The sequence below is a fragment of the Cyanistes caeruleus genome, chromosome 3 (assembly GCF_971803275.1).
Source record: "Cyanistes caeruleus chromosome 3, bCyaCae1.hap1.1, whole genome shotgun sequence".
Classification (NCBI taxonomy): domain Eukaryota; kingdom Metazoa; phylum Chordata; class Aves; order Passeriformes; family Paridae; genus Cyanistes; species Cyanistes caeruleus.
The window spans coordinates 102,415,385-102,440,452 of record NC_141703.1 but is presented as its reverse complement, the minus strand read 5'-3'; the positions used below and the strand labels follow the sequence as shown (position 1 = coordinate 102,440,452).

Sequence of the window (25,068 nt, the reverse complement as noted above, 5' to 3'; positions counted from 1 at the left end):
ATAAGGGAATAAATTCCGCACCTCCAGGCGCCTCACGGCCGCTGCGGGGGCTCTGCAGCCACCTGAACCCCAACACCGCCAGCGCCAGTGTCACAGCCCCGGGCCTGGCCGCTGCTCCGGATATTACAGCAATTCTGACTTGTTTTCCTGAAGATTTCTATGAAAAACAGTAAATTTTATCTCTTTGAAAATCCTCGGATCACATCAGAAAAATGAAATAAAATGTCTCCGGGGTGCAGCTGAAAAGCAATGCTTCCAGTTGTGGCTGCATGTGGCAGCGAGAAAGTATAAAAGAATCCGATCCCTAAGACCGCCTGCAAGGAAATCGCTGAAAAAATCACACCCAACCCCCTTGAGGATGAGGCTTGCTTCTGGCTCTCTGGCACAAGGCTCCGGTTTTGCTGCATTTATTTTGCACATTTCCAGGCTTGGACGCGTTCTGGACAGAGGCGCCTGGGGCCGGGCAGTTCGGTGGAGAGGAGCGAAGGGCTCCTGGTTCTGTTCTCTCCCAGAAAATCCTGTGCTGCAGTTCCCTTTCAGAATGCCAGAAACAGCTGGACCTTTGCCGAGGAGGATGGATGGTGTGCATTGAATCATAACAGCTATTTCCAGCAGATCTGCAAGGGCTGTTTTTTCCATCTCACTAAAGATAGACATGTTTCTTCCCTGTTATCACTGATGAGTTTTTTCTCACTTGCAGTTTTGTATTATTCTTCACAGCGGTATAAATCTCAAGTACTTGAAAACAATTATGCTGAATAGTACAAGACAGCTAGAAAATTTTTTTCTCCTTTTAATGCCTTTCTAAACAAGAACGAGCTGAAGGCAAAGTAGCACCATCTTTGCATAATATTGCCTAATAAATGTCCTAAGATTTGCACAAATGGGAAAATGCAGGTTTGTGCCAGAAGCTGAAGTTTTCTTTTCCGGGTCAGAGACTCCACTGGAGAGGAATTCCAAATTCCAAATCTGGAAATCACAGAATCCCAACATGATGTGGGCTGGAAAGGACCCTAAAGCTCATCCAGTTCCAAACCCCCATCATGAGCAGTAACACCTTCCACTAGACCTTTTGACATTTGACACTAGACATTTTGAGCTGGCTCAAGATGTGTCTTTTAGTCAGACTACTCCAGTCAACAGGAACAGGCAAGGACAGCCTCATCACTTACCAGAATATAACCTTTTTGAGGTTTATTTGGAATTTGTAATTATGATGCTCTAACAGAGTATGAGTTTTATTGCACCCAAAATGTTTAACAGCCAACCCCTATATTTGTGGAATACATTATTCCATGAACAGAAACTACCAAACCTGCCTTCTTAAAGAAAACATATCTACTAAGATCTAGATTTTAGCTGCATGTTGAGTTTGTGTGTTCATGAAAGCGCTCTGTTCTCAGAGTGAAATCTCAGAGTGAAACTGCTAATGATGCAGCTCAGAAGGAGCAGAAATATTTTTTTCAAACCTGCTTACTATCTAAATTAATTAAACAAAATTAGATCTATTTTCTATTTGTTTTAGATCTTTAATTTTTTTTTTTTTCCAACATGGATGAAAGTAGCTCCGAGAATCAAAAGTTATTGTGGGTAAGGTGGGCAGACACACACTGACACCCATGTTCATATGTATATATTCAAGAAAATGGTATTTGCTTCATTTCCTTTGGAAACCAGAAGAGAAAAGCAACGTAGAAATTGAGTCAGTTATGTATGTATGAAATGTCTTAAGCTGTGATGGCTGCATTTCTACAGATGTTCTAAGATGATTTCCAAGAATATTTCTTTTTATTAAGGATGAAGACCCAGACTTGGAGGTGTATGAAAGATTCAGAAAGTCCAAAAGCCAAATTTTCCTTGTAGTTAAAGCCATGATGTTACCATTTACTTCAGACTAGCTTACAATCAATTATCCATTACCCAGAAAAATGTGAGGGCTGAGATAGCATGGACAAAGTCAAAAAATGCCCAAAACACGTAAATAATGAATCCTGAAAAGCATAAAAAGGTCAGAGCTCTGCAGCGGTTGATCAGCTGGGATCAATAACCAAGGTTGTCTGAGCAGATGAACCAGAACTAACCCCAAGCCCAAGGTCTGATCAGGAGGGTCTTCTCTAGTCAAATCCCACATCACACAGCAATCACTATGCTGCTGTACAGCCTTAAACAGTCCAAAAACAGCACAGCTCTTTCTGTAAACTAAACTAGGGTTGTCTGAAATCAGAATAACTGCATGCAGCCAGCTCAGATCTCCTAGCCTAATCCAGGAGACTGAAACTTGACAGCATTTCTTTATGTCTAATGACCAAAATATCAAATGTTCCAGTTATCGACTAAACAAATGAGAAGAGAAAAAGACAATATGGTTTAGGCTTATTTCATTAAAACTTCATTAATACAGAAGCATGGCTAAATGTCCCACATTCTGTCAGTAAACTCATATAAAATAAACAAGGTCATTGTAGGTAAAGGAAAAAAATACAGTGTGAAAATGCCAGCATTTTTTCTAGCCTTAGATGCCTCACAGATACCCATCATTTTTTCAATCCTCATTACCTACATCCTTGCTCTCTGAGTCATCATTTAAGGAGGCCCAAAATTACAGAGCACTTTCTGAGTGTCCAGAAAGTAAAACAAGACACAAACTTGTTGACAGCAGCATTTTGTCATCTTTCCTAAGGAAGCAAAGCTCAACACTGTAAAAAAAACACAAGATCAAATTAATTTGTCGGTCAAGGGGAGCTAAGAACTCAAATCTGATGGTGACCTGATGAGCAACACTCTGCAAGTTGTTGTGATCTCTCTTGTGCCTTCATTTCCCACGTTTATAATGCATTTTAAAAATTAATGACAGACAATGATATATAACAGCTAGACATTATATATAGGGTGGTGAGGCCCTGGCACAGGTTGCCCAGAAAAGCTGTGGTATCCCCATCCCTGGAAGTGTTCAAGGCCAGTTTGGACAGGGCTTGTAGCAACCTGGTCAAGTGGAAGGTGTCCCTGCCCATGGTAGGGGGCTGTAACCAGGAGATCTTTTAGGTCCTTTCCAACCAAAACCACTCTGGGATTCCATGATTAATTTTATAAAAGCATACTACTGAGTATTCTTTAAAGAATTTGTTCAATTATATGCATTTTTAAACAAAATCTGTTCCTCCTTTCAGAAAGGGACCATCAATCTCTACTACTTTTTGTTATGTTCTGTACAACCCAACAATTTCAGATTCCCCATTGGCTTAAGTAATATGACTCTCATCAATAACACACACTGGTGTAATTAACCACACTTTCTGGGTGCTAACAGAATATTCTGTGTCTCACCACACTTACTTTTATCCTTAAAGACAACAGAAGAGAGAAAGGAAATAAGCTTGGAAGCCTCAGCAGTGAGGTGGCCCAAGGAAGAGCTATGATTTTCCCAGGGAGGTGATTTTGTATACAGCTTGGGTCACCAGACAAAGCTGTGTTTCTCAGCTCTTTAGGAGCTCATAGGAAATGAGTGGAGCAGCCTCACTGCAGTTCTCGATGGGTTATTAACTACACCTCCCCTCACATCACTACAACCTGATTGATACAGGCTCTGCAATAATCCCTTTTCTTCAGAGCAGCCTTTCATGGGTAGAAGAAAGGTGCTTCAGCTTGGTACTATATAAGAACCAGGCACAGCTGTTGCAGCTGCTGCTTTTATAAGATAAACAGTGGATTTTCAGCTTCCAAGAGACTTATACTAGTAATTTTAGAAGTATAATTGGAAAATCAAGGAGAAAAATGTATTTGTTTCAGTCTGCCAGCAACTGAGAAAGAAGTAAAAAAATCCACTATGCTTTTCATACTAAGATGAATAACCTGTGGATAATTTCAAATTTTAGGGCATTTATGGATAAAGTGTCTTCCATGTCTTGCATAAGAGAAAAATAGCCTAGATTCTAACAGAAATTAAATTATTTCTTGGCCTTTTTTTGTTTCCAAGTGGTTTAACCAATGGAGTTTCCATTTCTCCTAACAGGTTACTCAATGACTCGATACATTTTCCTTGACATGAGCATCTCTATTTTAATGTCATTCTTCTGCCCTCAGACCACTGCTAAAATCTCTCTTCACTCAAACACCTTCCCATCATATTTTTCCTCTTGGCTAATAGAAAAGCAAGAGCCTCAACAATGTCTAGGTGCTGGCAGCTTGCAGAAGAGCTTTTTATACACAGCCTTGTCAGACAAATTGTCACCCAGGACTATTTGTATTTAAATTCACGAAGATATTTCAACTACTTTCACTAAAGACAGCTTTATGTTGCCAGTCAATAGATATTTTCCTCCCTATTCAAAATAATACATATTCTACTCAACAAATGCTTTTGTTTCACAAATCCTAACAGCTTCTGAGCTGCAAGTATCTAAATTAATCAAGCATTAAAAATGCATCAAAATGCCACTGTGCACTGAGTAGAGCATCTCGTTATACACATTGCCACACTGAGGAAAAAACTCAACTACATAACTTCAGCTAATGAAAAAAATCACTTGTGTCATTCTGTGGCATATCAAAGAAGGAATTAAACCTGGTACCCATTGCAGTCTTGGGAGGTAGATTAAAACCTCCACACTCTTTGTGGCTTGCTGTATTGGCAAACAACATATAAACTTGCTTGCTCAGAACAGGAAGCTAAGGAATAAGGCAAAGTATTGAAGTTATTGCTCCATTGAGCCACTTGAGTCCTTATCTACGGCACGTACGTGTTACACAAACACTGGGTATCTCTAACAAGCTTCTGCCATTCAAAGGATATATATCCCAGATCTGCAATTAGCAGAATTCAGTCACACTGGGACCTGATTTGCATTGTACTTTAGTGAAGCTTGCATCTTTCAAGTTCCACTTTTAACCCATCAACAGACCATCTATTGCTTTAAAGTTCAACTCACCAACAAATGACTTGCTCCTGATTTTGACTAATTATTTTTACAGGGCTGAGTATGCTATAAATGCTGAGGAAGTAAGTGAATATTAAAGATTATATAATCCTAATACAAGTGTTAGAAATTATATTGATCCTGTAATCCTAATACAAGTGTTAGAAATTATATTGATCCTGGAACACCTTGCAAATTCAAATTTAAACTTAAGTATTGCTGTAGGGTGACAACAGCAACAGAAGAGCAAGCTGGTGCTGCATTTGCAAACCAGAAACTAGCATTATTGTCACACTGCAGTTTTCAGTGAAATTTTGGTCAAGGTACAGGTCCTTTAAGAGGTTGATGTTAACACTGGGGATTAACAAGGCTTGTGCAGACAAATAGACAACCCTGAGCAGGGGCAAGCAAATAGGGAAAAGAGCAGTCAGACAACCTGTGCACAAAACCATGGTTTTTGGGCACATCCTCACATCAAAGTCCAGTGCTGCAAAGACAGTGGCCCTCTGGGTTTCCTCATATTGAAGATCTGATAGAAAACCTATGAAAATCACTATTCCTTGAATCAGAACCATAACAACAATCCCAGTGAAACGGAAAATGCAATGGAAATTTGGTCTGATACCCTTTTAATATCATCACAGACATTGTTAACTTTAATTTGCAAAAAGCTAACCTCATGAGAGGAGCTGGGATGCTGCATTAGTGTAACTTAGGGTAGGAGTTAAGTTGCATATTGGTCACTAGTCTTGCATACTCAGCCTGAATTCACCTGTCCCCAGAGGTCTGACACACACCACTTGCAAGACTTGGTTATTCCCCCTTTGCCTTCCAGTTCTTCAGAATAGCAGGCACTTAGGAATGAAAAGAGGATGTATCATCTTTTGAAGGAGGGTCAGGTCTCTCAGGAAGTGTTTAAGGGGTTTGGCTTGGTCATGTAGGAAAAAAATTAGGGAGGCCAAAGCTCGGTTCAAGCTTAATTTGGCAACTTTTGTAAAGGAAAATAAAAAAAGGTTTTACAAATATATTAACAGCAAAAGGAAGGGTAAGACAAACCTTTGTTCTCTACTGGGTGCAGAAGGGAACTCAGTAACTGCAGATGAGAAGGCAGAAGTGCTTAATCCCTTCTTTGCCTCAATCTTTAGTGGGAAGACAGCTTGTGCTCAAGATAACTGTCCTCCTGGGTTGGTAGATGGTGTCAGGGAGCAGAATGTTCCCCTGTTATCCAAGAGCAGGCAGTCAGAACTGCTGAGCTGCTTGGATGTTCATAAATCTATGGGCCCAGATGGGATCCATCCCAGAGTGATGAGGGAGCTGGCAGCTGAGCTTGTGGAGCCACTCTCCATCATTTACCAGCAGTCCTGGCTCACTGGGGAGGTTCCAGATGACTGGAAGCTGGCCAGTGTGACACCCATTCACAAAAAGGGTGGGAAGGAGGATCCTGATAATCATAGGCCACTCAGCCTGACCTGGTAAGGTAATGGAACAGTTTATACTGAGTGTCATCACACAGCACTTACAGCATGGCCAGGGTATCAGACCCAGCCAGCAGGGGTTTAGGAGAGGTAGGTCATGTTTGCCAACCTGGTCTCCTTTTATGACCAGGTGGATGTTGGACAGGCTGTGGATGCTGTGTGTTTGGACTTCAGCAAGGCCTTAGACACTGTCCCCCACAGCACACCCCTGGAAAAGCTGTCAGCCCTCGGCTTGGGCAGGAGCACTCTGTGCTGGGTGAGGAACTGGCTGGATGGCCCAGAGCATCCAGCTGGGGGCCAGTGAACAGTGGTGTCCCTCAGGGGGCTGTGCTGGGGCCAGGTCTGTTCAATATTTTTATTGATGACATGGATGAGGGTATTATCTAAATTTGTGGATGACACTAAGTTGGAGTGTGTGTTTATCTGTTGAAAGGTAGGAAGGCCCTGCAAAGAGACCTGGAACAATTGGATGGATGGATGGATGGATGGGCAGAATCCAATAAAGTGAAGTTTTATAAGTCCAAGTGCTGAGTCCAGCATTTTGGCCACAAAATCCCCCTGCAATATTACAGGCTGGGGACAGTGTGGCTGGACAGTGCCCAGGCAGAAAGGGACCTGGCGGTTCTGGGGACAGCAGGCTGAATATGAGCCAGCAGTGTGCCCTGGTGGCCAAGAGGGCCAATGGTTCCTGGCCTGGATCAGGATGTGGTCAGCAGGAGCAGGGAGGTCATTCTTCCCCTGTGCTCAGCACTGGTGAGGCCACACCTTGAGTTCTGTGTCCAGTTCTGGGCCCCTCAGTTTAGGAAGGATGTTGAGATGCTGGAGCAAATCCAGAGGAGGGCAGTGAGGCTGGTGAGGGGCTGGGAACACAAACCCTGTGAGGTGCAACTGAGGGAGCTGGGGTTGTTTAGCCTGGAGAAAAGGAGACTCAGAGGTGACCTTGTCACTCTACAACTCCCTGAAAGGTGTTTGTAGTCAGGTGGGGTTGGTCTCTTTCTCCAGGCATCAGCTAACAGAAGGAGAGGACACAGTCTTAAGCTGCACCAAGGGAAAATAAAGGTTGAATATTAGGAACAAGTTTTTTATGGAAAGATTGATGAAATACTGGAATGGTCTGCGCAGGGAAATGGTGGAGTCACCATCCCTGGATGTGTTTAAAAAAAGAATGGATGTGGCACTCAGTGCCATGGTTTAGTTGAGGTGTTAGGTCTGGGCTGGACTCAGTCTTGAAAGTCTCTTCCAACTTAGTGATTCTGTGAACCCTTCTGGATAGAAGTATCTTGGGGATCACAGAGTTACTGTGAATAGATACTTCTGGATATAAATCTACAAAACCAGCTCTGTGAGATTAATCTGATGTCCATTTAGGTCTTACATTCACGTTATCCCAGCAATGGGGCTGTAATGCTTGGAAGACAAATGTATAAGTAAAAAGAACCACAGAAGCATTTCAGACTTTAAATATTCTCTTGCAAAAAAATTTTTCATGGCAGGAAACCTGCAGGAGTACACAGTCACACCAACAGTACTCTCAGAAAATTAAGGCATACCAACTTTCACCTTGGGAAAGAGACGTACAGTCCATTTCAAGAAGCACACTGATAAAGTTATTTTATACCCACTATTATGTGAGAGAAAATTCTGTGTTTAAAATGCAGCTATCTTTGAAGACGCAGGGAAAAAAGCAACACGAACACACAAAATTCCTTTAAGAATAATTTATATAATATATATATAATTCAAGAATACAGATTATATGTTCAACACTAATATAGTATATAATCCCTGTTAAATGTTCTATAGACATACTTGGAAACACATTCTGAATAAGACTTGAATATTCAAGAGGATTATTTAAAATATAGGTGTATACTTCAAAGGCTACTGTACAGGAAAAGTTATTTCAGGGATTTCTGCACTCTACAACAGAAGATAATTTTTGAAATTTCCAACTAAGTAGTAACGTAAACTAATTTTTATTTTTAAATAACGTGCTTAAAATAATGCTTCTAGTATTACTACTGTGTTTTGAAAACTATTAAGTCCATTTTCTTTCCATCACATAGAAAGCACTTAAGAATAAGTTTCCATATAAAACCCACCATCCAGCAGACCTGAGTAAGTCTACTTTATAAACAAGTCCTTGCCTTGATTTCATCAGGGTAGCTTCTATGCAAACATACACACATCTGGAAGGTAACAGCCATAACATACTTGTATAGTGCTTCATATGATACAACCAGTATCAGCTGAGACTTTGGTCAGAAGTGGCAGCTCAGAAATATGTGCAATTTAATTTTAATACTGCCATGGTAATATTCTGGTCTAGCTTGCTCAGAGCCCCAAAAAGGAGTTTAGCATGCCAGTACTTCTGTCTGGTGAAGCAATTTGGAGGAGAAAAGATTGGGCAGAAGATACAATTTTCTTATTAGTTACGTGAGAAGTAATTTTTTCCTACTGAAACAGATTTTAAGTGTTTTAAAATTCACTCTAACATTATGTAATTATGCTCCTATATTATTACTACAATTGAAAATGATCCTGCTCTCTTTTTTTTTTGTGTTTCCTTGTATCAGCATGAACATTTATTTATGTTACCTGCACCACCATATCAGATGGCAACTATCTGGACTAAATCTAACCTAAATTAGTTTATTTTAAAAAAGATTACTTATCTGAGTAATTCATTTATACAGTTCACTGTCCATGAATGTTGGTGACTGCCCAGTAAAGTCAAACCAATGGGGTGCAGCTACAATTCTCTTTAGCATTAGCTTAAATGACTACACAAAACTACTTCAGCTACATACCCAAGGTAGAATTCAGGCAATCAACACTAAATAAACTGATGTTATTATAATTGGTCAAGAGCACTTGATGACAAGACTTCCTCAGGTAAAAGACAGCTTCAATCCTGCTCATACTAAACAAAGCAAGCTTAAAATATTTGAAGCTCAAAAGCAATCAAATAAGTAGGGTTTTTTTGTTATTTTTCCTTTATTCTCTTTTGAAAACTTGCACTCTTGACTATTTTGTGTCTTTGTATTATCCTTCCTAAAGCCCAGCACATCTCCAGAACAGGAGGATTTTTTATGTGAAGATACAAAAAGGATGTATCACAGCAGAATTCTTAAAACTACAACAGTATTATACCTGAAACCATCATCACTTACTATCAGAATTTATAATTCCATAGGTGCTCCACCTACTTTTAAACAGGACATATTTGCTGAGGGAGCCCTCACCTACTTACAGTTTTCTGTATCCTGTTTTTTGGTTTTTTTTCTAAACTTTATTTTAGTTTTACCTAATATTGGCTTCTGACCAGTACAACCTCTGTCTAATCATTTCACTACTTCAAATGCTTGCGGCTTTTACCACTACTTCTTTAACTACCTGAAAGGAGGTTTTAGCCAGGTAGGGATCAGCCTCTTCTCCCAGCAACCAGCGACAGGATGTGCCAGCGAAGGCTTAGGCTGTACATCAGGAGGATTTTTTTTCACACAAAGGGTGCTCAGATATTGGAAGGGTCTGCCAAAGGAGGTGGTAGAGTCACCATCCCTGGAGAAGTTTAAGGAAAGGCTGGATGTGCTCTGGTCTAGTTCACAAGGTTATGAACAGTCATAGGCTGGACTCAATGATCACAGAGGTCTTTTCCAACCTAATTGATTCAGTGATTCTGTGTGGGATTATCCATCAGGCTGCAGAGTAACAACATCCTCCTAGAGCCAAACAAAAGAAAGTAAGACAAGAGAACAACGTTATGACTTCGATGTCCACCCTACGCCTGGTTTTAAAGCAGACACAGTGTAGCATATATACAGATGGGGAGCAGCCCCAGGTGAAGGCACGCCAGCCCTGTCCTGCTCCACTCACCCCTCTGTGAGTTTCCTCAGGGAGGGGAAACTAAGGGAAACTTAGCCACAAATGATCAGAGCTGTAACAATGAGGCTGGTGGACAGGAGCTGTGAGCAAAGAGAGGGGGGAAACCAGTTGTGGAGTTAATGGGGAACCTGGAAGCACTGTGCTTGGAGACTGGGGCTTAGATGAGAAAACTATGTAGGGCTGCAAATACGTGAATAAAAAAAAAAAAGGGACAACTTATCAGGAGTGAGCAGGAAGACCAGGCTGAGATGAGTAAGTTGGACTGGAGAAGAAAGAGCTGGGGAGCAGAGAAAAGTGCTCATACGTACAAAAAAACTTATGATGTCCCTCCTACACTGGCTTTTGGAGAGGCCACAGTGTAACACACGCACGCCACAACATGTGCACGCACGCTTGGCGACACACACGAGCACACAGCATCACATGCACGGCCTAACGCACTGTAACACACACGTGGCCTTACATGCACGGTGTAACACACATGCACATGCCACAAAACACACGCACGGCACAGCCCGTGCACACAGCGTAACTCACACGGTGAAATGCACACACGCACGGTGAAATGCACACACGCGATGCAACACAGAGCGTAACACACACACACACACACACACACACACACACACACACACACACACACACACACACACACACACACACACACACACACACACACACACACACACACACACAGCAGAATTCACACACTGACACCCCCCGACCCCCCGCGCATGCGCGCCCCCCACCGCGTCCGCTTCCCCGCGCGCACGCGCAGCGCCGCTCCCGCCGCGGGTGCGCGCGGTGCAGTGTGGGAAGGAGGCGGCCCCGGCCCGGCGGAGCGCGGCGCTGAATCCTCCCGGCCGCTCACAGCACTGTGGAGCCACTTCCCGCCCTGCCTCCCCTCCGGCCGCCGCCGCCGCCACCGCCGCCTCCTCCTCCTCCTCTTCCTCCACCCCAACACGCACCCTCCCCCCGCCGGCCCGCGGATTTAAAGGGGCAGCGGCGCCGGCCGGGGGAACCATGCCGAACTTCTGCGCGGCGCCCAACTGCACCCGCAAGAGCACCCAGTCCGACCTGGCCTTCTTCCGCTTCCCCCGGGATCCAGCCAGGTGAGATCATCTCGGGAGGGGCGGGCTGGAGGAGGGGCGCCCGGCTCTCCCCCTCAGGCGCCGCCGGCCCACAACCCGCCTGAAGACCCGTGCCGGGAAGCCGGCTCCCTCCCTTCTGCCCGCTCTGCTTCGCCCGCGCCTCCCTCACGGCGCCTCCTTACCCGCGTGGCCGGCGGGCGCCCCGACCTCCGATGATGCCTGCGGAGGCCGCGCTCGCTCTGGCGCCGGCGGGGCGGGGCCGCGGGACCCTCCGGGCTGTGGCGGCGGGAGGCGGGCGGGCGGCTGCGCCTGCGCCGGGACGGCAGCGGCTGCCGCCCCTCGGAGGAGTGGGAGGGATGGGAGCGGCGCCGCTCCGGGGCGCGGCGAGGAGGGGGTGCCTGGCCGAGAGAGCGGTGGGAGCTACCTGCCTGTGGGCAGGGTGGGGGTGTGCGAGAGGCGGTGCAATGGATGTATGGCTGAGAGATGTGGGGCAGCTGGAGGGGTGCCGGAGCCATGGGCTGACGTAGGGGAGCCCTGCACTGTGGGGAGCCCGCGCAGGCTCCGCACTGGCTCAAGCAGTGGAGGTCCTGCTCTGTGTATTAGGCGATGCGGTGCTGGACGATGGGGTCTGTGCTTGGCAAATGGGATACTGCTGCGACAGGGAGGAACTGTCACAGGGTTGCTGGGATGGTGGCAAAGCATCATGAGCAGCAGCAGAAGTGATGGGACAGATTCCCAATGGGTGAAAAGCGGGGGTGGTGTACTGGTAGAGCAAAAAGTGTGTGAGTGAGAGACAGTGGAAAATACTATGAAATAAAAATCATTTACTTTGACATAGAAACCCTCATGTAAAGGTTCACCCTTAAATCGAGATAACACTCTTAAAATCACTTGATTTAACATGATGCTCACAATACTGAAAGGTGCATAGGCATAGAGCAGTGCCAGTTATCTCTTTTCTCAGATTAGATAGTTAAGGCTGAATTTTTTTTTATGATATATACATGATATTTACTTGCTTCCTTCTGTGAAGCTGCCTGACCTGATTTTTGGAAAATTCAAAACCCCATGGAAATTATGCATATCTAGTATTTTCTTAGGACACAGACCCTCCAAGCAATTTCAAATGAAAAAAAAAAAAGCTTATATAGGTAGTAGCTGCTCTCTAAGGTTGTGAATTTGGATCTGTTATGAAGTTCTTCTGGATGAACGCAATGCCTTGCTACAAAGCTTGGCTATCCAGACTTCTTGATGCCTAGTACATGCAAAGTATTGTAGTACAATCCATATTCCATATGCTTTTGCTTTAATATGAACTGTAATCAAAGTGGTTGTTTACCTAGTATTATTCTTTCATTTTTATGATTTGCTCCTACTGTCTCTTTCTACCTTCTGTCCTGTGAGACCTTCAGGATCTCACACAAAAGAATGTCTTCAGTTTGTGGGGAACTGAAGAAATTCTGTGCTGTCTCAGCTTCAGTCTTAATTTGTAACAGGTCCATTCTGTAAAACGGAAATCACATCAAGCTGTACAGAATTTGTCAATAGGTGACAGTTTACATGCATGAAGAAAATACCCTCTTCAGTTTATAATTTTTTTATGGAAGGGCATTTTGAATGAGTGCTTTCCATGGTAGCAGTGCGGATATGTAGTTAAAGGTGTGTAACTAAATGATTACATTTTAAAGATTAATTTTTTTAAAACTCTGTTTTATAAACTCTAGGATGGTTTGGATTGGGAGGAACCCTAAAGCTCATCTTGTTCCAGGCCACGGGCAGGTACACCTTCCATTAGACCACCTTGCTTCCAGCCCCATCCATCCTGGCCTTGGAACACTTCCAGGAATGGGGCAGCCTCGGCTTCTCTGGGCAACCTATGCCAGGGCCTCCAAACCTTCACTGTAAAAAATTTAATATATCTAACCTAAACTTCCCCTCTTACAGTTTGAAACCATTCCTCCTTGTTCTCTCAGTACAATTCCTGGTACAGAGTTCCTCTTCCAACTTCTCTGTAAGTCAGGCCTCTTCAGACACTGGAAGGCACTGTGAGGTCTCTGTACAACCTAATCTTCTCCAGGATGAGCAGCCAGTACTTTCTCATCCTGTCTCCATAGGGCAGGTGCTCCAGTTCTCTTATGTTCTACCACTTTGTGGTCTCCTCTTGTCTTGATCCAGCATTTCCTTGTCTTTCTTTATATTGGGGCTTATGGTACACAGTATTTCATATGAGATCTCACAAGAGAGGGGCAGAATCTTATGTCCAGAGAGAGGAGAAACTATACATAAACTCTCATATGATCTTTGTGCTCTTAAAAACAGTCTGTGACAAAGATGTTCTAAGTTCTCTAGAAGTGCCCCCTTTAGCATCTTAAAACTTTCTGTCCAAAATTGATCATATATTCTAGAGACTGATAAATCCATGCATCCTTTCGGTTTTACAGACTTGAGGGTGTTGGTTTATTCTGTGGGTTGATATACAGCAGTCTGCAGACAGAATGACAATATGTTCCTTGTACTGCTTGTTTTCACTTTTGTAGGTCAGACTGGGATGGTGAGCAAAGTACTGTGTGCCAAAATGTTATTTGCACTTGGCAGCTTACAGTGGGAAAGCTGAAAATAAAATTGTTAGAATACGTCTTAAAATAAATTTTCATTTTAAAAAATCATTGATGGCAAATGGATAGTCCTGGGTAAATTGTTTCTACTACCTTACTGTTTTCAGGATTTCCATAATAGCTGGGTAATTGCCTTTAATGTTTTCCAAGTTCAGTGCTAAGCAGTTCCAATTAGACATTCCAAGTCTGATCTTTCAGAAGTCAGTGAGAGCTAACCTGTTAAGACCACCTCCTTTCATTTTAGCTACTTGAGAAGATAGAGGTTTCAGAGTAGCCTTTGGAGAAGAACCACCAGCATTTAATGGCTGGTATGTTGTCTTTTCATATCAAACTAGTGTAAGTAGCTTCTGTTACCTCAAGAAGGTTTTGTATTTTACATTTCTATGCAGTCTGGGCCGTGATCCCCACAGTAAGATACGTTAACTCTTGTCTGTGATTGTGGCTCTATTCATCGTGGTGGCTTGAGTTACAGTTGAGGTATGAGTGTTTAGAACAAAATACTTCTTAAGCAAAGAGTTGCTGTTCTACTGCAGTTGACCAGTACTGAGACAATACACTTCAGTACTAATAATATAATTACTCCAGCTGCATTTCAGTAAAATGCCATTTCAACTTCCATGAGATGTCTGAAAATGTAAATATCTCTGGAAATGTAAAGTTTGTGACTGAAGAAGACCTTCTTCAAAGCTAATGAGCAATGGCTAAGTGGTATTGAGGAAACTTCTCTGTCTGCCCAATGTGTCTCATTCAGGAGCCACACTGGGAGTCCCATTTGCATGACCCAAGACTTTAATTGCTGTGACCAAAGCTCCTCCTGGGCAGGTGGCTCCAGTGAAACAAAGAGTGCCGTTTGACTCCCTGGACATGCCACACTTGTGGTGGCAGACACGTTTCCCTTTCAGCTTCTACCCTGGGTTTTCTGTAGCAGAGTCTCAGATGTCTGGTTCCTTTCAGCACTTTAATCATATCGTGATAACAGCTTGGGCTGATGGCTCTGGGGATTGACCCTGAACCAAGAAATCCCTGGGCTTTTATACCCTTGTGGTATATGCACCCATTCTGTAATTGCTGCCCTAATGAACAGCACTATTCCAAGTACAAATATAACAGAGCTACCAGGATTACCATAGGGTAGAGTACAACATTATAGATTCCTGTGCACAAATACTTAAATGATTACCAATAAAAAATCACAATCAACTAGTTGACCATCCACTACTCATTCAATGTGAGAAGGGTGTATCCAATTTCTTTACCTAAAACTTATAGCAAATAATATATGGCAGTATATGGTCCTTCCTGTTTAACTTCCAATTTGTATTGTACTGAATATACCTTAGTTAATCCTTCATCTCTAGGTTGTTTGTCACATAGCTGTATTTTGTTTTATTTATCATTTATTATTTAAAAGCATTTATTTTCTAAGAGGCTGGTCCTGGATATAATTCTCTGCTAAACATTATTCCTGTTGATGACCATTCTAGAGGTTAGTGAGAGTTATTTCCAATATCTTGCTATTCCATAGTACTACTCCTAAACTCCAGGCCATTCTAAATCTACCTGACTATAAGTTTGAGCAGTCTATTACTTTGTTTCACAGAAGCCTTTGGTGTGAGCTGGACAGTGTACTAAAGCGATTTGCCTTGTGAGCTTGGTAGCTTCCAGCAATGCTTGTATTTCAGTTCCATTAGATACATTCTTTGCTGCCAAGGTAAAGAGCTATGGTTCTTTCTGTAGCATAGATATATGACACTCTCCAAAAACATATTTAGTATTAATATAGTCACTGATTAATTACATCCCCACCAGGCTGCTCTTCCTAATGCAAGTTAGTTCAGCCCCTTGGGCATTCACCCACAGAACACCCACCGCCCATAGGGTGAATGCAGTTTTAAAAGTTTAGAAAATTATCATAATTGACAGAAATCACCAATTAGAGACATAAGAGGTGAGGCTGTTTCCCACAGTTCAACCTTCTCTGGATCTTGCCCCCCCACTCCTCCCCCCACCTTAGATGGGAGCTAAACATTGTTCTTGAAGATGTGTCTTGAAGAGCTGTTTTTTGGCCTTGGTTCCCAGACAGAGCCAAGGCAGGATAAAAGGGCGTTAGAATGTGTTTTGTTTTTCTGCCTAGGGAAAAGGTAGTTTAAAGTACTGGGAAAACTAGCCACAGATACAACAACAGGCTACAAAGCTACAAATATATGTGTAAGAATACGGAGAATATATAAAACAAAAAAAAGGCAAAAATCATTTGGCATCACAGGCTGTGTTGACTTCAGCAAAAAAGGCAGCAGCCACAGTCAGTTTTTTTGCAATTGTCAAAGAACTTGGTAAGGGGATGATGCCTTGAGAGGCTGCCTAGAACAAAGGCTAGACAGTGTTAAAGGAATAAAGTAGGTATTTATTAAAAAGGCCTTGATGCCAAAGAATGCGCCTTGGGCAGTACACCCAAGATGGATGATGGCTCACACATTTTCACACTTTTATAAGTTTTGGTCCATTTACTTATTTGGGTTAGTTGTCCAATTACAGCTTCGGGTTATGAAGTCCTATCCTCCCAGATTGCTCTTCTCAATTTGCTGTTGTTTGTACTTTTTGGGCCTGAAGCTGCAATGGTGTCCTTGGTTCTTAGGCTGGAAAATGTTTGTTTTGTCTAACTAAACTGTGAGGAGAACTTGCTAACACTTTATATGAAGCTCAGAGTTATACACTTATGCAGCACAGAATCTGGATAATATGAAACCTAAAACTTAAGGCATCAGGAAAGGAGTATTGTGTGGTTAATGAAATCTGTGTGAGACTTATTTTTGGGTAAGCCCCCTTTGAAGAGGTGGTGGTATCTCTTGCTGTCGCTCTGATCTGATCTTCGACTATCACTAATACCTACTTAGGTTCTCTGGTTGGCATTAACATGGGAGGGTAAGGAATTCAGGCTGTTTACCTGCCCTTGACAACTGCCTGCCACTTCTGAATGCACCATTCCTGCCACCAATTTGTCCCCCTGTGATTGCCAGGAGGTGATTCAGAGGAGTTAACATAATGTAAGGAGCTCTGGCTTTGCTCTCTGTCAGTGTTTGTCAGCTTCTGTGAAGCACTGAGAGAAGCAAGTAAGATCATGGGGGTCAGGCTCTTTCTCTGGACTGAAATCCTCCCCCCTAGTTATAGAGAAGGCTGATCAGCCTTTTTGTTTAGTAGTCGACACCCACTGAGAAAGCCTAAGAGCCAGAGTCAATATAATTGACATGCTACAGGTCTCTCACTTTAAAAGAGTGTTTATATTACTTGAATAAGTGAAGAAAGCTCCCCTGTTCTCTTTTTGGGCTGATTGCACTGCCCAGATAAGAATGCAAAATCTGTTGTGCCAAAAAATCTGTTTTTTTAAAACATTGTTTTTCTTTCGTTATTTTAAGTTGTTAGTAAGCATTCTCTGTATGGATCTCCAAGAGCAATATTAGAAATTATTCCTGACTTATGGCATTTACTGTTACTGTTATCTTGATATTTTGCATGAACAAAAAATTGAGATTAGCAAACAGTTCAGCCAGCAGAGATCAGAATCCAAGATTCCCCTCTTTCATCTGCACGATTGCCCTTTACTGAGCTAAAGTAGAGGTGAATCCACTCAGACATGTGAGTTCCTCATTTGGGCTGCCCACCAAAACATCTGACAAGACAGCCTTTGTTCCTATATTGTTGAATAATCACTAATTGTTTTTCTCCCTCCTTATTGCTATAAACAATAATTTCATGTTTGCAGTCAAAAATAATAGTAAAATTGCTTTCTCCTAACTTTTAGCAACAGAACAAGTAACTTTGTTGCTCAGAAAGTGATGGCATATACCCCATTAGGGGAAGTGGAAGCTGACTACTGCATTTACATCAATTACTGCAAGTGGTTACTCACCAGAGGAAACAGTCTCTTGCATACCTAAATGGAGTCATATCAGTAAGGGAAATATTTTTTTATCTTTGTGTTATGTCTTGCAGAACTAATCCAAAGCAGAAGTAAATACGTGTAAAAATACGCATCTAAGGAGAATATTCTTCGGGCCTGGAAGCACTGTCGGTGGAATGGTTGCTTTTCTGTTGTTATTATTTCATTTTCATAAATCTTCTCTAAACTCCCCAGTGACCACAATAAATAAGAATACTGTTTTTTGAAGAGAGGTGGAGAAGACAACTATTTTTAAAACTGCCTAGAAAATGTTATGACTTTAGACTCCAAGCACATTTCTTTGGTTTTTAATTTTTGTTTTTGAGAGTGAATTCTTTAGAATGTGTGTGTGTGTATGTGAGAGTGTTACAAAGGCAAGAATATATAAATTAAGGGAAAAGACTCCTGAATTTGCTGGGCTGATGTTGAGTAGTGAGCAAAAGCAGAAAAAGTAGTTTTTACAAAGATCTGATGGGATGTTCCAAGGGAAGTTGTAAAGAACATTCCCAAGCCTTGCATTAATGTCACTTGCACCCCAATTTTGTGAGGGATTTTGTTCTATCCTAAGATTATGTAATTCTTCTCCTTACATGCAGATGTCAGAGATGGGTAGAGAATTGTCGAAGGGCAGATTTAGAAGATAAAACTCCAGATCAACTCAACAAGCATTACAGATTGTGTGCTAAACATTTTGAGACTTCTATGATATGCAGAAGTGTAAGTAAAAACAAGCATTTGTTTACTGGATCTTGCTAAATGTGACTGACATTTTTCACCAGAATGCTGCTTTTAATCTTTCAGCTCTTGGGTAACTGGTCCCTAGGAAAATGCATTTCTTAGTCTTAATTAGGATCACTGCCATTGTCTGGGGCTCCACACAGGCTCACAGCCATTGAAAATGATAATGAAAATGAACAAGCAGAGGAGAGAGAAAAAGTAGTGCTCTCCTGCTGGTTTAATATGTTTGTTGAACATTGGCCCTCATTGCATTGCTTTCCTCATGCTTGTTTTGTTTCACTAGAGATTACACTATTATATAAGTTTATTTGATATAAGTTTGCATGTCTCTAATTATTTAAACTTATTAATATCCTGTTCTTGAAGTGTGTACATGGTATGATTTGATTAAATTGCACTCTGTTGTGGCCAAAAGATTTAGATACTCTTTACATCTGTCAAGTATTTATTTTCTGCTGTATTTTCATCCAGCTAAAATGAAAGCGCTGTTTTCTGTTAATGAAGTAGTAGCTTTCAATTGTTTTTGTCAACAATATAAGTTTAGCAGCTTGCATAACAGATGGAAAGGGTGGACTTGGGGCTTTGTATAAGGTTTTAATTTCTAGGCTGAATTTCACTCTGGTACATAAGCAAAACCAATCTTCTAGTTATGAAGGATAATTAAAATTTGTAGGTCAAACTCTGAAATTCTGGTGATATTGCACACAGTGAGGTCTCTAATTAGCCAGCATCCAAGAAAAAATGAAAATTGAAAGTAATTATGACTCTGACATGAAACTCCATGAAACTGAGTTTGTTTGAAATGTATTTCAATCTGACAGATGCCATTAGTTACAATTTGTACTTAGTGTTAGCCACTATTGGCAGCACCTGTTTACAGTATATCCACATATAAAATTTTACTTAAAATACTTTTTTTTTTTTTTTAACTGGGAGCACTTACACAATCATCTAGAAGTCTTTTTTTTCTATTTTTTTATTCACATATAAATTTTCCCACAATATGACCTTTCACAGTAGTGCTTGGTGGACTTCATAGTTCTACAAAAAGAAGCAATTAAAATTTTTCAGTTAAATGTCTCTAGAATTGTGAAATAAGTGATAAAACCCAAAACACAATAGTAACAAAATGTTTCCTTTCTGATGCATGTCTTTTTATCCACAATGTTTATTTTTTAAAAAAAAATGCATCCAGGGTCTTTGATATGAAGATAGTGGGAACAAGAAAGGATTTGCAGTTTGGAGTTTTCTGTAGTATTTGTCTTCTTATTTTCAGTGTTCTCTTTCTATCCCTGAAATGTGAATTGCATAGCTTAGCTTTCTCTTAGGTAACATCAAAAAGTCAAAGTACTTTGGGATAATAACATAAACAAGAAAAGAAGGAGAGGAAGTAAGGGGCACGTTCTCAAAGAATTCTCTAGTCTAGATGTCTGTTTCCTTACAGAGCCCATACAGAACAGTTTTGCGGGATAATGCTGTGCCGACTATATTTGATCTTACAAGTCACCTGAACAATCCCCACAGCAGACATAGGAAAAGGATAAAAGAGCTGGTAAGCTTTTAATGTGAAATTACTGGTTTGTTATTTAAAAAAGGCAAGTAAGTTAATGTGAAACTTTTACACAAAAATGTAAAATAAAAATATTTAGCACTTGAGTGTTTGTATTTTCTATGCTGCCTATTCCTGTATCTTTTTTATTGATTATAAGTTAAATGCATGATGAAAATTTTATCTGCTAAGGAAATCTTTAAGAATAATCTGGAAAGCTAAATGTGTTGATCCAGAGCTGATGCTTTCATCCATCCAAGAAATGTATTGTTTTCTTTTCCTTGTTACTGCAGTGCCAAATGAACACAACCAATGCATAATATCCCAAAATTATTGCTGCATATTGATTGTGATCTTTGGTTCACTTCTGAAATCTGAATCAATTCAGACATGCTTGTTTTAGCTTATTGTGAAAAATGTGATCCATGGATGAAACCAAGATTGAGAAATTTTTTGTGGGATTGTGTTTTGTGTGTCATTTAGGGAGAAAGTGTCTCTGTGGTTATAAGTATACTAACAATTAAAAGGAATTCTACTCCTAATCTCTGTTTATACTTGAAAAATCACAGGCAATTTCTACATATTTCTTCGTGAGTTCGGTTGCATCGGTTGACTGAAAGTGGAATTAAATACAGTTCTGTCTACTGACAGTACATTATCAAACTGCAATAGAATCTATTTAATGGAATCTATTTACTAATAATTAAAAATATTGAAGAACCTCCTAATACAACTGTTCTCATGTAGTTAGTAGATGAATGTCATGGTGGCAATAAACTAAACTTCCTCAAGAAACCTTCTGGTCTTAAAATTTCTAGCATTTTTTGGCAAATGTTCACTGATATCATCTACAGTATTTGTATCTGATCTTGAAGTGCTAATATTTTAAGGTCACATGTTAGACATTGTCATCAATAAAAGTTCTTTTTGTCTGTTTTTTTAAGAGTGAAGATGAAATAAGAACATTGAAACAGCAGAAGAGTAAGTAGTCAAAATATTTGAGATAATAACTTTAGTTGCTAAAGCTAACAAGGTAATGCAGTGACAAGATGAAAAACGAGGGATGGGACCACCTTGCTTTGAAATGATTTATTGCTCAAGTAGCCAGATGAGATATCAGTCTCAAGGCATGAGATTTAGAGCAACAAGTCAGCCACAGCTTGAGGAAGTCCCGAGTTTCTTCTTTACGCAGCAATATATAACACTTTAGCCCAATTGGCAGTTGGCACAAAACTTATTAACCCAGCACCTTTGCTTAATTTTGCTGCTCTGCCTCTGTCTCTTAGTCACTAAGCTGACAGGTCACATACACATACACACCTCTTGTTATAGTTTCTAGATCTCTAACTTACTCTATAACTCATACTATTACACCTTAAACCTCAAACTATTTTACCCAGTATAATTTCTTACCTACTCTAGGCATATTCTTACTTATCACTACAGAGACATAAGTTTATAATTTCTCTACCCAATGTCTGTGTTCCTTCATCACTACATCAATCTAAGCTCTTTCTAAGGCTGCAGATTGAACCCTTCAGTATCTGCAGAAGTTTCTTTTTTTTGGTTTCCAACAATGCAGGACTCATAACTATAGCATAATTATATATGGCAGGAGGATAATTGAATTTTTTCTTGATTCAGCCAGCCAGTCTAAATTGTTTCCAAAATACTCATTCACTTTTAAACTGGAAACATTCTTCTCTGGACTGGTAACTTAAAGGTAATGGGCAAGTAAATGTTATGTTTTATTTTTGACACTTACAGTATTTTTTCATTTTGTAGTTGATGAAGCTTTTGAACGGAAACAGGCAACTCAAGAATCTAATGAAAACAATGAGCAAAATACTGTCTCAGAGGAAGGAGGGGAAGAACAAGAGGAAGAAGCTGTCCCCTTAACACTGGAAGAAAGAGAAAACAAAGATTACCTTAAATCATTATTTGAAATTTTGATCCTAATGGGTAAACAAAATATTCCACTGGATGGCCATAATGTCGATGAACTTCCAGAAGGTATTTTTGCTTCAGATAACTTTCAGGCTCTACTGGAATATAGAATAAATGGTGGCGATGAAGTTCTGAGGAAACGATTTGAGATGACTGCAGTCAACCTTGAGTATTGTTCAAAAACTCAGCAGAAACAAATGCTTGAGATCTGTGAAAACTGTGTTAGAGAGGAGACACTGAGGGAAGTAAGAGACTCACACTTCTTTTCTATTGTCACCGATGAAGTAGTAGACATAGCAGGAGAGGAACATTTGCCAGTGTTGGTGAGGTTCGTTGATGATTCTCACAACCTAAGAGAAGAATTCATAGGGTTTTTACCATATGAGGCTGATCCTGAAATTTTAGCTGTTAAGTTCCATGCAACTATTACTGAAAAGTGGGGTCTAAACATGGAGTACTGTCGGGGTCAAGCCTACATCGTCTCCAGTGGATTTGCTTCTAAAATGAAAGTTGTGGCTACAAGACTCTTGGAAAAGTATCCACAAGCTGTGTATACACTGTGTTCCTCGTGTGCCTTAAATGTTTGGCTGGCAAAATCTGTTCCTGTTGTTGGTGTTTCCATTGCACTAGGAACAATTGAAGAAGTTTGCTGTCTTTTTAATCAGTCTCCACAATTGCTAGTAGAACTGGACAACACAATTTCTGCTGTTTTTCAGGACAATGACGAGAAGGGTAATGAGTTGAAGAAGATCTGCCGTTCTCAGTGGACATGCAGGCATGATACTTTTGAGGTTTTAGTGGATCTCCTGCAAGCACTGGTACTGTGCTTGGATGCTGTGACCAGTGACTTGTCTGACAGGTGGAACAACTTCATTGTTGGTCGAGCATTTGTACTTTCAAGTGCATTAACAGATTTTGATTTCATTGTCACTATTGTAATTATGAAAAATATTCTATCTTTTACGAGAGCATTTGGAAAAAATCTCCAGGGACAAACATCAGATGTGTTCTTTGCAGCTGGCAGCTTAACAGCAGTGTTGCACTCTCTGAATGAAGTGATGGAGAATATTGAAGTTTACCATGAATTTTGGTTTGAGGAAGCCACAAGTTTGGCTACAAAACTGGATGTACAAATTAAACTCCCAGGAAAATTTCGCAGGGCACAACAGGGGAACTTTGACCCTGATATGACATCAGAAAATTACTACAAAGAAATCCTAAGTGTCCCAACAATAGAGCATATTATTCAAGAATTAAAAGATATTTTCTCAGAACAACATTTAAAAGCTCTTAAATGTTTATCGTTAGTGCCCTCAGTCATGGGACAACTCAAATTCAATACGTCTGAGGAGCATCATGCTGATATGTTCAAAAACGACTTGCCCAATCCAGACACACTTTCTGCCGAGCTTCACTGTTGGAGAATCAAGTGGAAGCACAGAGGAAAAGATATTGAACTTCCAGCTACTATTTATGAAGCACTTCACTTGCCTGACATAAAGTTTTTCCCTAATGTTTATGCATTGCTTAAAGTCTTGTGCTTGCTTCCAGTGATGAAGGTGGAGAATGAAAAATATGGAATAGGACGAAGGCGCTTAAAGGCATACCTGAAAAACACCTTGACAGAACAAAGGTCAAGCAACCTTGCTTTGCTGAACATAAACTTTGACATAAAACATGACTTAGATTTGATGGTGGACACTTACATTAAACTCTATCCAGATAAAGTGGAATTTCAAGACTGTATTCCTTCAAACAATTCTGAAGTAACAGATGATGCCTAACTTTTTAAACTCTAACCAATCTGTTGAAACAACTTGTTCTTAATTAAGTTTCAAAGCTGGTGAGAAAAAATGGTGAAATCTTAAAAAAAATCACTGCAATTCTGTTTCCATTTTAGGCCTTGGACTGAACAAGCTGTGGTCAATAACCTAAATTATGTGTTGTTAGTCCATACTAAATGTGTTTGGCAACCAAAATCAAGCCTGACACGAGCCCATGCTCTTGGCAGAGGTGCTTTCTACATCTGATTGGCTTAAATAGGTGCTCATTTACTTTATTGCATCGTGGAAAAAGTACATTATAATTGTAGATCTGGTGGGGCTGTTACATATTCACTGATGAATTAGGCTAAGAAAGAAACTCAAACTATTAAAAGTAATATAATCTATTTCAGTTCTGTTACTTAGGATTTTTTTTAAAAACCCAAACTCTTAAGGAAGACTTTGATGTATATTTAAGTGGCATTTTGGAGAGTGGATTCAGCTATTGCACGATCGCCGTGCTGTGGACAGGTCTCGGTGTAAAGTGAATGTCAGTGATATTGGGGTACGTTTACGGTTTTGTTGGGAGAGTCAAGCTCTTTAATCTCTTGATGACTGTTTACATTCCTTTGTGTCAGACACTTTTTTCTTTAAACTTAACAGGCATGGCAGGAGTATTTAAATTCCTAAAAGACACTAAAAATGTAAAATTTATTCCACAAACGTTTAAATCTGTTTGCTCTGCCCCGACTCTGATGCAAACCCATGCATCTTACAGTATGTTTATTTGTAAACTCACTCCGGAAAAATTAAAATAAGAGTTTGTTGTTTGTCTACACGTAAAATTGAAAATATTACTGTTACTTTTGGTGAGAATGAAACATTTTTGTACAGTTTATGGAAATTTAAAATAAAATGTGAATTGCTTTTTACATAGCATTGGATTTCTTAGTAAAGCTGTGCCTCTGGGAATGTGTTCTGTAAAGGTACTTTTATTTTAGCAATTTTTTCTTCATTGTTTTTGCAATTCTACTGAGTGGCATTTTCTGAAGACAAAGTAAACAGTGATAGTACTGCTGATCTGCATGTTCTGCAAGGTTTTTTGAACTATCTTGGGACAGCACTTAACTACAGTGCTTTTAGTGATGGAGGTTC

General features: G+C 40.7%; 1 protein-coding gene and 1 long non-coding RNA gene across 9 annotated transcripts; one reads left to right on the top strand and one right to left on the bottom strand.

Annotated features, from left to right (window-relative positions):
- Positions 1-8,091: 8,091 nt before the first annotated feature.
- On the bottom strand, positions 8,092-11,653 carry LOC147654407 (uncharacterized). The gene is made up of 2 exons (XR_015285159.1): positions 11,547-11,653; positions 8,092-10,110 (listed from the first exon to the last, which is right to left on the bottom strand). It is a non-coding gene; the product is annotated as an uncharacterized LOC147654407 (long non-coding RNA).
- On the top strand, positions 10,979-24,845 carry THAP12 (THAP domain containing 12). Of its 8 annotated transcripts, XM_086883418.1 has the most exons (7): positions 11,670-11,777; positions 13,089-13,143; positions 17,779-17,928; positions 18,513-18,633; positions 20,099-20,206; positions 21,148-21,184; positions 21,989-24,845. In XM_086883418.1, the coding sequence occupies exons 3-7, from the start codon at positions 17,915-17,917 to the stop codon at positions 23,932-23,934; spliced, it is 2,226 nt and encodes a 741-aa protein (XP_086739544.1). In that variant the 5' UTR covers positions 11,670-11,777; positions 13,089-13,143; positions 17,779-17,914; the 3' UTR covers positions 23,935-24,845. The 8 variants fall into 8 exon arrangements, with proteins under 8 accessions (XP_086739542.1, XP_086739548.1, XP_086739544.1 ...); XM_086883422.1 differs by lacking the exons at positions 11,670-11,777; positions 13,089-13,143; positions 17,779-17,928 and adding exons at positions 11,087-11,385; positions 17,970-18,056; XM_086883417.1 differs by lacking the exon at positions 13,089-13,143 and having other exon boundaries at positions 11,681-11,777.
- Positions 24,846-25,068: the final 223 nt, after the last annotated feature.

Coding starts and splice junctions, on each gene's coding strand:
- THAP12 (XM_086883416.1), top strand. CDS start 11,297: ATGCCGAACTTCTGCGCGGCGCCCAACTGCACCCGCAAGAGCACCCAG. Junction 11,386..18,512: donor TTCCCCCGGGATCCAGCCAG/GTGAGATCATCT, acceptor CCTTACATGCAG/ATGTCAGAGATGGGTAGAGA. Junction 21,185..21,988: donor AACATTGAAACAGCAGAAGA/GTAAGTAGTCAA, acceptor TTCATTTTGTAG/TTGATGAAGCTTTTGAACGG.